The 15,809-nt window shown below is 36.0% G+C and overlaps 1 protein-coding gene across 1 annotated transcript; it reads left to right on the top strand.

Annotated features, from left to right (window-relative positions):
• The first annotated feature begins 416 nt into the window (after positions 1–416).
• Positions 417–1,674, top strand: LOC131160545 (alpha/beta hydrolase domain-containing protein VTE7-like). Its single transcript, XM_058116347.1, has 4 exons — positions 417–504; positions 655–750; positions 1,217–1,282; positions 1,409–1,674. Exons 1-4 carry the CDS (start codon positions 472–474, stop codon positions 1,535–1,537), a joined length of 324 nt encoding a protein of 107 aa, XP_057972330.1. The 5' UTR covers positions 417–471; the 3' UTR covers positions 1,538–1,674.
• The last annotated feature ends 14,135 nt before the right edge of the window (positions 1,675–15,809 follow it).

The raw sequence follows: 15,809 nt of genomic DNA on the forward strand, positions 1-15,809 counted from the left end.
GGGGTTGGAGACTACTTGCATGTTACTTCTGTTTTCTGAAATGTCTGTTCCAGCGAATAGTATGATCTTAGTATAAGTATTTGATAGTTTACAAAAAAATTATATAAAATAATATCTTCACAAAGTTAGTGCCAGTGCAAAATTTTTATGAATCCATGACGCAAAATAACCAAGGAATTGCTATTTTTAAAATTTTCCATAGGAATATCTATTCTTATCCTGTTCCATGTCAGATGGGAACTACACAAACTTCTGCAGGAGTGATTTTTAGCAAATTATTACATCCCTCTACATTTTCTACTCCATTCTGTGAAGGCGTGAACCAAACATAAGCTCGGTTGCTCAGCTTCTTCTTCAAGCTGCAACTCCTCCATTTCAGTTACTAATTGAAATTGTTGTTCTTTGAAACAGGTTTCATTGTTAAAGAGTATCCCAGTACGACTCTTTGCAAGTTTTCTGGCTTTCAATGGTATGCCAGTATCTACAATCATAGACTGGACTAATGTGAGCACATAAATTACTCGTCTTTTATGGTTCACTGTTGCAAGTTGAAGGCTAATGAATGTAAAAATTTCAAACTGGCTAATTTAAAATTTATATAAAGTGCAACATGGATATATATAATGGCAGCTTATTTCTCATTTTGCCATTTAGATTGGCCGCTTACACTGTCTACTGCCTCGATGGAATGATGCAATGGTTAATTTTATGTTCAGTGGGGGCTACAATGTTGCTGCTCAAATAAAACAGGTATAATAGAAATTATAATTGTAATTTTCGTCAGTATTTGCATACATATAATCATCAAAGGAAGTGCGAAGAGCCTATACTAAAGAATTAGGCTGTTTGTCTCTTTTTATTTGATTTCATTTTAATTTTGTATAAGTTGCTATTCCTTACCTTTCACAGGTACAATAGTTCAAAATATTGGATTACTTAATAGAGGAAAGGGGAATATAGAATTAGGGGCTTTGGATTTGGACTTGTCCGGAACTGGGCGAAAGCCTTTTTTTTTTTTTAAATTAATCACTCAGAACCCCAAATCGGGGGAGGCCATGAACGGCCTCACGGCTCCCTCCTGATAAATTGGAATTGGACGAAAACTGGATGCAGTTTAAAGGCCCTAATTCCATGTTCCCTAAAACATAACTGTAATCAAGTTGCGTGATGTTTGTTTGTTTCCATTGAGCTGGAGCTGTTATATTTTGTTCCACAGGTAAAACAGAGAACTCTTGTCATCTCAAGCGAGCATGACCAAATCGTCAGCCATAAACTGGCTGTGGTGAGTTTTGACATTCTACTTAGCAAGATCATAGTCTAATACTACAGATGCACATGCACTTTAAAAAGTGCTACAGCATTTTAAATTCAGGGTTGAATTGATGCCTTCCTGTTTAACATGGTGCAGAGATTATATTCAGAACTGCCAAATGCCATTACGCGTCGCGTGCCAGATTGTGGTCATCTTCCACATGTCGAGAAGCCCCGGATTATTGCAAAGTTAATCTCAGATTTTGCTCGAAGTGATCACTGCTAGGTGCAAAGGTTGTCCATTTGCTTCACCTATACCGATGGGTTTTATTTTGGAGTTGGACAATGAGAGTTTTAATTTACCATTTGTCAAATTATCTAGCTAAGAATTCTGGTGTGACATAGCTTTTTATACGAAAAGACATTGCTACTAGTGCAATTTTAAAGAAAACTTGGTCATTGTTTATAGAAACCCCTTTATTGAATGGATAGGAATATAAAAATTGGGAAGGAAAAACCAAGGACTATGTCCAGATTGTGAGATATATCAGACAGAAAATGGACGACTGTTGTCTAATTGGGAAGATGCCATTAGTATAAACACAACAGGAAGCACAAATGTGAAGAAGATTTGTTATGCAAGGAGAGAATTAACACAAGAAGGGAGAGAAGAGATTAAATAAAGGAGAAAGAAAGCCTATGAAGAAAATCTGAAAGAACAAGATAAGAAAAGAATTTCACTAATGTAAGGAGGAAAAGGAAGAAGATGGTTGTGGGCTAGGGAGTATTTGGTAATTAAGGGGCTTCTTTGTATCATTTATTGTTTTTGTTTTTTGTTTTCATTTCAATATGTTGAAAAAAATAAATTATGACAGCACATTTGTTTACCTTAGTTTTTTTATTTTTCATTTTTTGTTGTTCATTTTCAACTATTTAAAAAAAAAAAAAATACAAAGTAGATTGTATGATTTTTAATTATTTAGGTTTAATTATTTTGACAATTTGTACTTCTACATCAAAACTAACTTTTGTGCTTCAAATAATTCAATTTATGCACTTTCAGTTTATTATTTTTGTTTCTGATTTTTAGTTTTCTTTTTTGGTATTTTTTTTCATAATTTTTTGCAATAAAGACCAAATGACTCTTGTGGTTAGGTTTAATTTATGGAATCTCAATTCTTTGGAATAAAATGGAATCAAATGAGAATGAAAAAAAATAATAAAAATATATAAAAATTTATAAAGGAGGTAACTTTTGCAAAAAATTATATTATCACATCAAACATGGAACATGATATGAATAGACATCCTCATATTAATTCCTTATCTATTTTTTGTTACAGATTCATAAAAATATTTTTTATTGTCATTTACTTTTTGATGATAATGCAATTTCTTATATAAGCTATGAAATCCTTAAATTATGTATGTTTTATTTACAAGAATAAATATTTTGTGAACCAAGTCTTATTTAAGGGGTTGAGATAAAAAATATATCATTATCGATTTGGGGAAATCTCCTCGCTACATTCCATCCATCCTATTTAAATGGGTGGACACTTACTTTTTGTCCAACTTAATAAGAACTAAATCTTCCAATTGATAAATATTCAATATCTAATAAATCATGGTTTAATCTTTTAAGCAAGGGATGTCATGAAAAAAAGTTCAGGAGTCTTGATCTTTAATCACTTCTATTCGTTATCCTATTTAAAAATCTTAATTTTGTTTGCCTTACCTCTTTTCCTTAATTTTGAAGGGGATATTTTCTAACAAAGCTTTTAAACAAGTCAATTTTGATATCAAGCTAACTTAATAGATGTTGGTTGAGTGGTCAGGCTCTCTCCATAGAGCACATTCGTCAAGGCATCTATGTCAAGGTCATTGATTGTTTTGTGCCAACAACCATGTCCCCTACATCTTGTCAATGAAATGTTTGAAGACGAATGTACGAGTAGAAATGTGTTTAACAAAGCATGTAATGTTTGGTTGCCAATTTTACATGTGTGATTTGTCTAACTATCATCAATCATCTTATTTTAAAATAGTAGGGCTAAGCTAGTTGCTAGTAATTATGCATATTTGAAACAGTAGACTTGTATAATGTCAACCACAATGACCCTGCTTATTCCTATTTTGAGGATACTAAATTGACAACAAGTAGGTATAAAATGGTCATCTTCAACCTTCTACTTCATAGTTAATATATAGGGCTCCCTCTTTCTTGCTACAAAGTTCCCTTTTCTATGTTCACCCTTTATTACTTCTTGCCAATTTATCTTTTCCTCTTAAGTGATGCTTAGTGACTCTTATCATTATCTGAGGAACTGTCTAATACACCTCCTTTTTTAGTTTAATAATTCTCAAAACTCTCTCTCTCTCTCTCTCTCTCTCTCTCTCTCTCTCTCTCTCTCTCTCTCTCTCTCTCTCTCTCTCTCTCTCAATAGGGTTTCCTTTCCTTTGCTCTTATTTTCATCCTTGGTATAAGCACTATAGAAATGGATAAGAAGGAAGCTATCCTCTAATAGCCAAAGCCAAAGCCCTTTATTCACAAGAGCGAAAATAAGGTTATGGCAGTCAATGTCATTGATATGTAGGCAAAAAACAAGGTCGAGAATTATGTCACTAGAGAACCTAGACAAGAATCTTATGAAATTTCCTTTCCTCAAGGTGGCAATGGCATCCTTGTCCCAATGATTTTTGATCATGTAGTCTATCTATTTGGGAAACTAATCCCAAAACATTATTATAAGATCCTACTGTCAAATGTGATAATCGTAATACAAACATTTTAAAAAGTGGCAACTCCATGTGTTCGTCGATAGGCATCCTTATAAATTAATGTTTAGCGATTTGACTAAGTTTAGGAAATTGACAACTTATGGAATGAGTATATTTTTATAGTCCTCTAGCTATCCTAAGTTGAGTTCTTGCTACAACTTTTTTTTTTTTAGTGTAACAAGCATATTATAGGCTATAAGTGCCAATGCATTTATCATGACGTTTGGCAATATTTATCCAACTTTGTTTAATATTTGATCCTATGAAGAAGAGGTCTACATAACCATGCCCCTACTTACACTCCTTCCAACAATTAGGGAACCTTGCCATATTTTTTCACTCCATAACTAGGTCATAAGAAATGTAATAGGGTTAGCAATCACCTTGGTGGAACAAAATGACCATTTCTATTTAAATGTGATCACATACTTGGCTAACAGAAGGAAGCTAGCATTAGGGCCTCAAGTCATTTCCTATGTACATCGAGGATTTTTGTGGTTTGGTCTTCCCTTCTAATGGTGAGAAACTCTTTAGTTTCATAGAAAACCTTCTATATATAACATGTTGTTATATAACTATTTTTTGGAGCTCGTGAGGAAACCCACCACCCCTCATCAATAAATTTTTTGCCTCTTCCTATTGCTAGCTCCTCCTTTCTTGCTCTATTTTATTTCTAACTTTGAGAGAACTTCTCAAGGTTATGTTCTATAGAGACCAAAAGTATTAAAATCTCTTGTTTTCTCCCTCTTAATGATCCATGTTGGCTTTGAGATTACAATCTTGCTATGTGGATGAGCATTTTGATCAATAGCATCTTTATTGCCTAAGGAACAACAAGTGTGGAGTTGAAATATATAATATATTTTCATTACTGCACTTACTAGTTTGGCCTTTCTCAAGCAATGCCCTTTTCATATGCACTACCTTTTTCAAGAACTTGATTTAATTGACCACTTTCCTACATCTCATAATAGTTGAGTTGTTCACAAAGATATTTAGAGAGCTAAGGGCTTAATTTGGCTCTAAATTATTTAACTATGAACCCATAAATACTCTTATATTCCAAATGAACAATGTGGGCGAGTCACGTGCCAAAGATTTCCACTCCCCCTTTTAAAGACATTTATCACCTCACCAATTATGAGGCTTAACCTAGCATCAAATATTGACTCAAGAAATTTGTGAATGAATTTGGCCCTAATTCTACCACTTCAATGGCTATCTTGACCACTCTTGTTGGTCAAAAGCTATGAATTGACTATTAAGCAATCTGAAGTAAACACAAATGTCATAACTGCTTCTAATATACCCAATCCTCAACATATAAGAATCAAACCTCTTATACCACTGCCTAGAGGATTGTTTTAAACCATAAAAGGCATATTCAACTTACATACCAGGTGTTCTTTACCTTGTTCCACAAAGCCCTCCAGTTGCTCCATAAAGATATCTTCCTCCAACTCACCATGAAGGAAAACTATCTTTACATCCATTTGTTCCAGATCTAAATGAAGCATGGCAACCAATGCTAACAAGGATCTAATAGAAGCATGCTTAACAACAGGAGAAAAGATTTCATTATAATCAATACTTTCTTCCTATTTGTATCCTTTTGCTACTAACGTGGCCTTATTTTTATCCCTTCTGATTCTAAAGTAGGTTCTTTTCTTTTTGAAAACCCACTTACAGTCAATCAACTTCCTGTCCTCGGGCTTCTGAACCAACACTCAAGTGCCATTCTTATAAAGGGACTCCATCTCCTCAACCATGGCTCTAAGCGCACTGTCTATTTCAAAACTCCGAACTGCTTCAAGAAAATCTAAAGGATCTTCACTACTAGTAGTCAGAGCAAATGCAACTAAGTCCTCAAACTCATACCTAACTAGAGGCTTAACATTCCTCCTTTCTCTGCCCGTGGCTAGCCTTGCAGAATCATGTCTATCACCTGTCTGAGGAATTTCATGAGGAACTGTAGTTTGTCTCATTGTATCTTGTGCAACAAAATCAACAATTTTAGTCTGAGTATTACTCATACCTGAATTCTGAATACTGTCCAGCTCCAATAGGTACTCCCACTGAATCAAACTCCACCTTCTTATCAGCATTCTCCTTCAACATGGCTTCCTCATCGAAGACCACATCCCTATTAATCACCACCTTCCGTGCTATAGGGACCCACAACTAGTATCCCTTCACTTCTTCTTGGAAACCAAGAAATACGCACAGTTTGGACTTAGAGTCCAACTTTGATCTATCCTATCCCTGCACATGCACATATGATGGACAACCATATATTCTCAACACAGAGTAATTTGTTGTCTTACCTGTCCATACCTCCTCAGGAACCTTTGCGTTAATAGTTGCAGAAGGAGACTTGTTTACCAGGTAGCATGTCATACTCACTGCTTCTGCCTAGAATGACTTAGGCAGATTAACCTGAATCCTCATACACCTTGCCCTCTCTAGTAATGTTCTGTGCATCCTTTCAGCCACCTATGGCCCATTCAGAACTGTATAGTGCCTAGTGATCCCCTTTTCCTTACAGAAGTCAATGAATTGGCTATTTTTATACTCCGGTCCATTGTCAAATCTCAGAAACTTCACCTGTTTCCCTGTTTGCTTCTCTACCTGAGCTTTTTATTCCCTGAACTCACTGAATACCTCACTCATGTGCTTCATAAAATACACCCAGACTTTCTTGGAAAAGTCATCAATAAATGAGACAAAATAAATAGCACCACTATGATATTGTACCTGTACTGGACCCCATACATCTGAATGAATGTACTCCAGCACCTCCTTGCTCATATGCTTTCCTGTTTTGAAACTCAACCTGTGTTGTTTACCAAACAAACAGTATTTACAGAACTTAAGCTTACAATAAGAATTACCTACCAGTAAGTTTCGCTTGTGCAGTTCCTGCAAACCATGCTCACTCATGTGACCCAGCCTCATATGCGACAGAGTAATATCATCTGTTTCTGTATCTAAAGAGGTACTAATTGCAGCTCCACCTGTCACTGTGCTACCCACTAGAGTGTACAAATTGTTCCTAAGATGACCCTTCATTACTACCAGTGAACCTCTAACCACTTTCAACACATCATCCCTAGCTGAAAAATAAAAATCATTACAGTCCAAAGAGCCCAAGGAAATCAGATTCTTTTTCAGATCTGGAATATGCTTTACATCCCTAATGGTTCTATTCACACCATGAAACATCCTGATTCTAACCGTTTCAATACCAAGAATACCACAGGAAGCATCATTACCCATCAACACCGTCCCTCTAGAGATTGGTTTAGAGGAGTCAAAACAGTCCCTGTATGGACACATATGATATGAGCATGTCGAATGCAAAGTACAGGTATCGACTATGTAACGACCCGAAGAATAATGGTATTTATATAATAAAAGAAAGGAAAATGGAAATAGGAACAGAAGTAGGTAGTCAACTTCGTCGACGACATTGCATTTTGGATGGCACAATCCCGAAGAATTTTTTAGCTCCTCTTCGATGAACATAGGGGACCCGTTGATGAGGGTATAGGAGGAGCTCGTCGACAAGGACAAGATTCGTCGACGAGAAGATACCGAGAAAGAATTTGTGGAAACCTGAAATTTGTCGACGAGGGTTGAAGTTCGTCGACGAACTTTCTATAAGACTCATCAACGAGGTGACGTGGCTCATCGACGAATCCCGAAGTATAAATAGGGTTAAACAAGAATTTTCAGTCATTTTCTTGCGCTGAATCTCTCTCTCTCTCTCTCTCTCTCTCCTCATACGGTTTCTCCTCCTTCTCACTAAGATTTTGGGCTAGATTTCCGTCGGTTCGACGATCTGAAGCCACCACGACGCTCTTGGGAAAGTTCTCTGCAAGTCTACCGGAGCGGATCGTCGGTGAGGCTGAGTTGGATACCATCCCAAGTCTAGGGTAAGACTTTCTACTCAGTATTTGGTTATTTGACAGTTGTAGGAAGTGTTATACACGTAGAAATACTGAACTTTAGTTTTGGGGAATGTTGTTTCCAGGGTGTTGAGTTGGAAACCCTTCGAGTGTGGGACAAATTTTCTTAGGGCTTTTCAAGAATCAGGTAAGGGGATAAACTAAGATAGTATTTTATGAAAATATATATATTGTTATAGCATTCGATTTCAGAAAATAAATATATTTATATATGATTTATATATTTGGAAAAATACTGTTGAAAATGATGGTACGTTGAATATGCGAAAAACCTGTTAGTGTGGCATGAGTAGAAATTGTTATGAAATACTGTTTTCTAGGTGTGCGTTAATGATACATATTTTTATAATGAAAAACCGGCATACGGGCGGAGATTTTTATATGTTTTGCTGGCGTACGGGCCGTGCTATGTGTATGATTTGCCAGCGTACGAGCTGAGCTATGGATATATTTTGCTGGCATACGGGCGGTGTTATGGATGTGATTTGCCAGCGTATGGGCTGAGCTATGTATATGATTTGCCAACGTACGGGTTGAGCTATGGATGTGATTTGCCAGCATACGGGTTGTGCTATGATATGATTTGCCAGCGTATGGGCTGAGCTATGGTAAAATGTGTAATACCGACATATGGGCCAATGATTTTCATGATATACGTATATATGCAAAATGATATGATTAATTTGATAATTAACGATATGAAATATCCATGTATCATAGTTTCAATATATGTTATATGATATCATAACCTGGTTGACTTGGTCTAGACTAGCACTTGCACGGTACCGTTGCTGTCCATGGTCATCATGATCATGATATCTGTGCTAATGCCACTGTATGGAGTGGTGTGAGATTGGATGGTCGATGTGATTTTTAAGAAGTGTGTGAGCACCCCTGGTGTACGGACCAGGTCTGGCAGACCCATCAGACTTACAGACTATACTTTTGACTTGTCAGTGGTCGGCCAACCATAGTCAGGTCTCGCCTTCTGGCCACACAACCCAGTCATGTGGGGGTAATACATTACAAGAGCCAGCTAACCTACCAGGAATGTTTTTGTATTATTATTATATGAGATGAAATATGTTAATGAAAATGTAGTATGTTCTGCCATGTTTTGATGATATATATGTTTTCCTAGATTTGACAAAACAATTACTGAATATATTATGTATGGTATATGTATAACATGGAATACTTATGTTGCCACACAATGATATTAGTTTATTTTCCTTACTGAGAGGTGTCTCACCTCAAAATTATATAAACTTTTTAGGAGCCCCAGATAGGAGAGCTAGAAAAGCCCCGCTGATCTAGTGCTGTTTCTCTGCCCTCTTTGAAGGGTAAGTTTTAGTAGGGACAATTGGATTTTGTGGGAAATGTCCCTAGATCTTGTTTTTGAGATGTATATACTGAAATACAATGGATATAGTGACTCTGGTATTTATGGTAATGTGATGGATGTTTTCGTATTGATAATACCGTGATTGTATGTTTCCTGCTGCTTAGGCTTCCGTTATGTATTCTGATGTATCCCTGGTACCCACGGGTCCAGGTGGATTATGATCTGCTGAGTTGAGGGTTGTGATTTTGTAATTTGGGAAAAAAAATATGGAAATTAAATAAGTCATCACAGGCTAAGTAATTGGAACCTATAGTAATAGCCAAAAGATCCCCATCAAAAACTGATACAGTGCTCTCCACTATAGTAGTCTGCTCATTTTTCTTCCTGTTTGTTTCCTTTAAATCTCTTTTCCTCCTTAGACAGTCCATCTTCATATGCCTTTCTTTCTCACAATAAAAACAACCAATCCTCCATTTCCCACTCTTACCCCTGGACTTAGATCGAGATTTTTCTCAATTCCAATTACCCCTACTAGAACTCATGCCCCCTTATTGACTAGACTCACCCTTAGCCCCCAACCCTTCTCCATGTCCTGGATGATTTGGTTTGTAAAAATTCTCACTCTCCAAAATGGTAGTAGTCACCTCATCAACTATAAGAGCCTCCTTACCTTGCATTTGTGTGGTTTTCAAAGTATCAAGTGATCTGGGAAGCGGATACAACAAAATCAGTGCTTTATCTTCCTCCTCAATTTTTACCTCAATACGTAGCAACTGCGTAATTATCTTATTGAAATAATTGAGGTGGTCTCTAACTTCTGTCCCCTTAATTATCCTAAAATGATACAACTGTTTCTTCAAATATAGTCTATTAACTAGGGACTTGGATATATAAATATTCTCCAATTTTTTCCAAAGCTCAGCTAGTGATGTTTCATTCAACACACTGTATTTAATTTCCAGAGCTAAACTTAAGCGAATGGTACTTACCACTTTCATTTCCAACTCCTCCTACTGATCATCTAACATGGTCTCTGGCTTATTGTCTTTCTCATACAGTGCCTTAATCAATCTCTGTTGGACCAACACATCCTTCATAGTGTTTTCCCATTAAAGGGCTCCACCTCGAACTTGGTCGTCGAAGTACTAGCCATTTAAAAAAAAAAATTATTTTTTTTTCTTCTCTCCTCTGACGTCAGCACCTGTCAGGATGACGTTAGCAACGATGCTTGCATCAACTTCTACATCAGAGTGACGTCAGAGCTCCATGCGGAGGATCCGCGCCTCAACCTGCGCTTTGACCGATTCTGAATTCTGGTCTGTCACCCAATTCTAGCACTGTTCATCATGTTCTTCATCTGTGAAAAATTTTTATTTTCACACCTTTAATTGAAAAATGATCCTCCTTCCATTAAAAAATTCCAAAATAATTTTTCGGCTTCTGATCTGAATCTTTGCATACCTCAATCTGATCTGAACGAACCGCTCTGATCTTGAGCACTCTCACGAAAAAACTTCAGATCCAAAAAATTTCTTTTGATTTGATCTAACAGATCTGCACCCAATCGAAATCGTGCTCTGATACCACTTGTTGACGTGTAGCAATTTTAATCTTCCAATCAAAAAAATAAATCACTCAAAGAATATTCACCAAAAAATGGAGACGAGGGATTTTACGTGGTTCAGCAAGGTTGCCTATTTCCATGAAGCGTGCACTTGGAGAAAAATTCACCATGAAATGATGGTAGTATAAGATCTGATCAGTCTCTCCTCGATCCCAAATCCTCTATACACCCCTTCACCTTCAACCCATTGAAGAAAAGTTCTTGCTACATAGAACCCCTCTCGAGCTCTCCTTGCACAAAATGACAAGCAATACCTATATTTTCTCATGGCTTACAAACATTTATATGACACCACACAACCATTGGATTTAGAGACTATCCAATGACTGTGATAAAACTCACAATAAATAAAGAAAAACAAACATATTTTTTAACAATTTGCAATTTGAAAACTTTCTAGATACACAAGTAATCCTAGTGCTAGTCATTGGAAAGGAATTTGAAGCATCCTTGGTTATCTTAAAAATAAAATTACTTCAGGATTATTTTATAACCAATTTCCTAGAGCACTAAAAGCTTATACTAATGCTAGTTAAACGACTAGTATAAGTAGTAATAAGCCTATATATAGTTGGGTGTTACACTAGGAGGAGAACAATTTCGTAGGCTTTTAAGAAACAAACGCATATTACACATTCAACAATGGATATAAATTTGTGGCATTGGCTTTATAAGGTAAAGAAGCATAGTGGTTAAGAAATTTGTTGGCTTTAATGTATTCCCAAGGGTGGGGGTGAATTGGGTATTTAAAATTTTGTCATAAGTTTACTAACCTAATAGGGTCTATTTATGCAATTATAAAGCCAATCATTCACAATAGTAAAATATAAACATTTATGTGCTGGAATTTAAAATGCGGAAATTAAAAGCATGCACAAGAAATGTTATCGGGGTTAAGCCAAAATGCCTACGTCCCCACCTTAGCTCTCTAGCACAAGAATTCCACTATGACTCACTTAACGGGTGGAGCAGCACCGTTTACAACCAGGTCAATTAGCGGGACTAACCTCAACCTATACCTTACCAGGATGGTGTACTTAAATTTCCTAATAGGATCTAAGTCAATCCGAAACTATTCAATAGGGCTAGTCTCCCTCTTCAAGCCCATGTCTGGATTTCAACGAATATAAATATATTAAATTTTTGAGTCTGATTCCTATTTTGATGCTGAGAAAGCCATCAGTATCTTATATGTACATTTAGTGTGTGAACATGTTTTCATTTCAACACGAACGTAAGATACCAAAAAATGGATGCCAGCAAGAACATAAAGCTCACACTCTCCTGGTGTTTTCCATGAAGATTTAAGAGTAAAGAAAATAAATAAGAAATTTTTTTTTATTTGTATATGCATTTATTTTTATATTTGGTCTGTAATAATGCATACATCTTGCATGATATGTTTTAAATGCTCAGATGACTGTAGAATGACCATAGGGACCGACTAACCTTAGGATCCTAAATATTGCATAAAAATGTCCCCATAGTCTTGAAAATAAATATTATATAATTAGGGACAATTTAATAAAGGAAAAAAGACTGAAATGCCCAAGGATGGCATGTTCGGTTGACCGAACCCCCATCGAGTCAAAATGTTGACAGCTCGGTCAACCGACCAAAAGTATATAGGTAAGACCTGGTCAACCGAACTTCCCTGGGTCAACAAATTGACCTCCCAGTTGACCAACCAGAATTAAATGGACAACGACCAAATCGACCGAACCCCCACATGGGAATTGCCAACCGCTAGGTCGATCGAACCACCTAGTTCAAATTGATTTAGTCGATTGAACCACGTGGAATTGGAAAATCGCACTTGAACCTTGCAAGTCTGGTCGACTAGCCTTCCAATTCAAATTTCTCTCGGTCGACCGAACCCCGCCACTCGGTCAACCGATCCTTATGTACAGTAGACCAAGCCTCTCGGGTTGTTGAATTTTTTACTGCCGATAAACGAGGTTATTTTTAATTAAACATCATTAATTTTTTCTAAAAAGACCTCCGTGTCCCTAACGATCATAATTTTTAGAAAATCTATAAATACCCCTTCATTTGCTTTGATTAGTAATTTTGACTAACCCAAATCCTTTCTCTAATCCATTGTTAATCAAAGTTCCACCAAAATATTTTTTTATTGTTTAAATCATTCTTTTGGAGCAAAATATTTTAAACAAATCTCTCCAACTCTCTTTCACTTATTTATCTCCAAATCATTTTTAAAGAGAGTATTTTATTTTGAGCATTTTATTTGTATTTACATGCATATACTCTCACTTGTTATTTATCTTTTGAAAATAAATTTTCGAGCATATTGCTTGCATTTCTCTTGGTTATTTAGTTGATAAATATTTTGGGAGAAATTATTTAAAGCACAAATATTTTATTGAGTTTAAATTCCTAGATTCTCCAAATGTTCTTTATTTGCAAAAATATTTATAGGAGAACATAATACTCATATTTTCATACATATTTTTTTGCATTGATTATTTAGAAAACGCACCCTTTACTCTACTGAGCTCAAATCGTATCATAAGAGAGTGCATACATTTTAGAACTTTATTGTGTATATTTATGCTTGTATTTTAGAAGCATTATTATATGTACAAAATGTTTTATTGTATGATTGAGTTCATCCCGTTAATTGAATTAGGGAGTCTCATCCCCGTAAATGAGACCAGTTGGGTTCAACCTGTAATTGAACTGGGGAGTCTCAGTCTCGTAAGTGAGACCGGTTGGGTTCAACCTGAGAAATTGAATTGGGATTTTCCTCACCCGGTAAGGAGAGGATATAAATGGCTTCTGCTCTGCCCATTGAAGTGAGTAGGTTTAGTGGAATCCTTGGGAGGTATGCCCAAGGTAGGGATGTAAGCTAGTTTGGCCGAACCTCGATAACAAATTCGGTGTCGTTCTCTCTATCTTATTTAAATTCCTATACTTTAATTTCACTATGTGTATGAATGTTTATTTAATGTCTTAATTATTTGCATACACACATTTGATTTAAATAAGATATTGCATACGTCTAAGCTTGCTTTTAGTGTTAAACTCATTTTTCATACACGTGCATATGTTGAATGGGATATGATACGTGGTGAATCGGTGAAATGTTTAAATTAGTTGAATTTTTTTTTTTTAAGACCCAATTCACGCCCCCTCTTGGGATCACACCAATTCCAACAAAAATTTACGTACACAGAAATGCTTCTTACACAAGCCGATATGTACCAATATAATCAACACACTACCAAATGATAAGATATGATAAGCTCAATGTAGTTTTAATGTCTACTCTCAAAGATTAATGCAAATATGACAATCAGTTTGTGAGAGTGTATGTGAAAAGATCTGTGTCAAAATAACAGTATCAATCAGAATGCAGCAACAAAGATCTCAAACACACTTCAAATATCCTCAACAAATATTTTTCTCAAAATAAATCACAAGAGATATTTGAAATTGATTTGTAAAATAGTATTTATCTTCAAGCACACTTCAAATACCTTCAACAAATATTTTTCTCAGAATAAACCAAACAAGATATTTGAAATCGGTTTGTAAAATAGTATTTCACAAACAAAACGCAATATGAACTCTTGAGTATTGTAATGAATATGCAAAACTCAGAAATTCTAAGAAATTTTCCTACAAAAAACTTATTTACAAAGCCCCCCTAGAAAAACTAGAAGCTTACTCTCAAAGAAAAATTAATCTCAATCAAAATGAGTAAGTGAGAGTTTAAGCTTTGTGAGATGAACACAAGAGCACTCTTACTAAGTGGTATTTGCAATATGGAAGAGTAAGAATGAGAGTATGAAACTTGAGTATGAAAAATATGCTATTTGAAATTCAGAAGATATTTGCTAGTTATGTTTGCTAATCTCACACTAATTTTTGCAAATGAAGGGGTATATATAGAATTCCCCAAAATTATAACCGTTTGGGACATATATGTCATTTTTGCAAAAGTTTAAGTGAGGTTAATTATATTTAACAATGTTTTAACCTCGGTAAATTCAAAGCAACCCGAGAGGGTCGGTTGATCATTTTCTTGGTTCGGTCGACAGGGTTGCCAGGTTCGGTCGCCTAGGACAATTTTGAACTGAAAAGATGATCGACTAATTAAAGGAAATTCTGAACCCTCTGAGGTTCGGTCGACCGAACTTAGTTTGATTGACTGAACTTCATCTACTTTGGTCGACCAAGTCATTTTGAACTTGGTGGTTCGGTCAATTAGGGTGTTGGGACTTCCCCTGAGGTGGTTCGGTCGACCAGAGCGTTGCAGCTCATTTCTGGTTAGTTGACCGAAGAGTCAACTTGTTGACCTCAGGGAGGTTCAATCGACCAAAGATCTACGCATGTTCTGGTTTGGTTGACCAAGTGGTCAACAGTCAACCCTAGTGAGGTTCGGTCGACCGAAAGTGTTCTGTATGTTTTGGTTCGGTCGACCGAATATACAAAAACTATGCATTTAAGTTTTGATTTCTATATAAAGTCACCCCTTCTCACATAATTCTCATTTCTAAGTTATAGGGGACTTTTCATGTGATATTTTGGGGTCCTAAAGTCAATCAATGGTCTTTGAGAGATAACTCCAAAAATCTTGCGCCGGTCGACCGAAGGCTGCCCTAAGGTCATTCATATCCTTATGGTCATTTGAGCTTATCAGTCCCATCATGCATGCAATGTATTAATTATTACAGACCATTTCTTATTTACTATTACAGACCTGAATAGAGCAATAATTTAAATTACAACAAAGGAAAAGCTTCAAGGTCTTTACACTTTGAGTCCTCATATGCCATCAATTGATCAACTAATATAGAACTGCACACAAACTTGA

The sequence above is a fragment of the Malania oleifera genome, chromosome 1, assembly GCF_029873635.1.
Source record: "Malania oleifera isolate guangnan ecotype guangnan chromosome 1, ASM2987363v1, whole genome shotgun sequence".
NCBI classification, from domain to species: Eukaryota; Viridiplantae; Streptophyta; class Magnoliopsida; order Santalales; family Ximeniaceae; genus Malania; species Malania oleifera.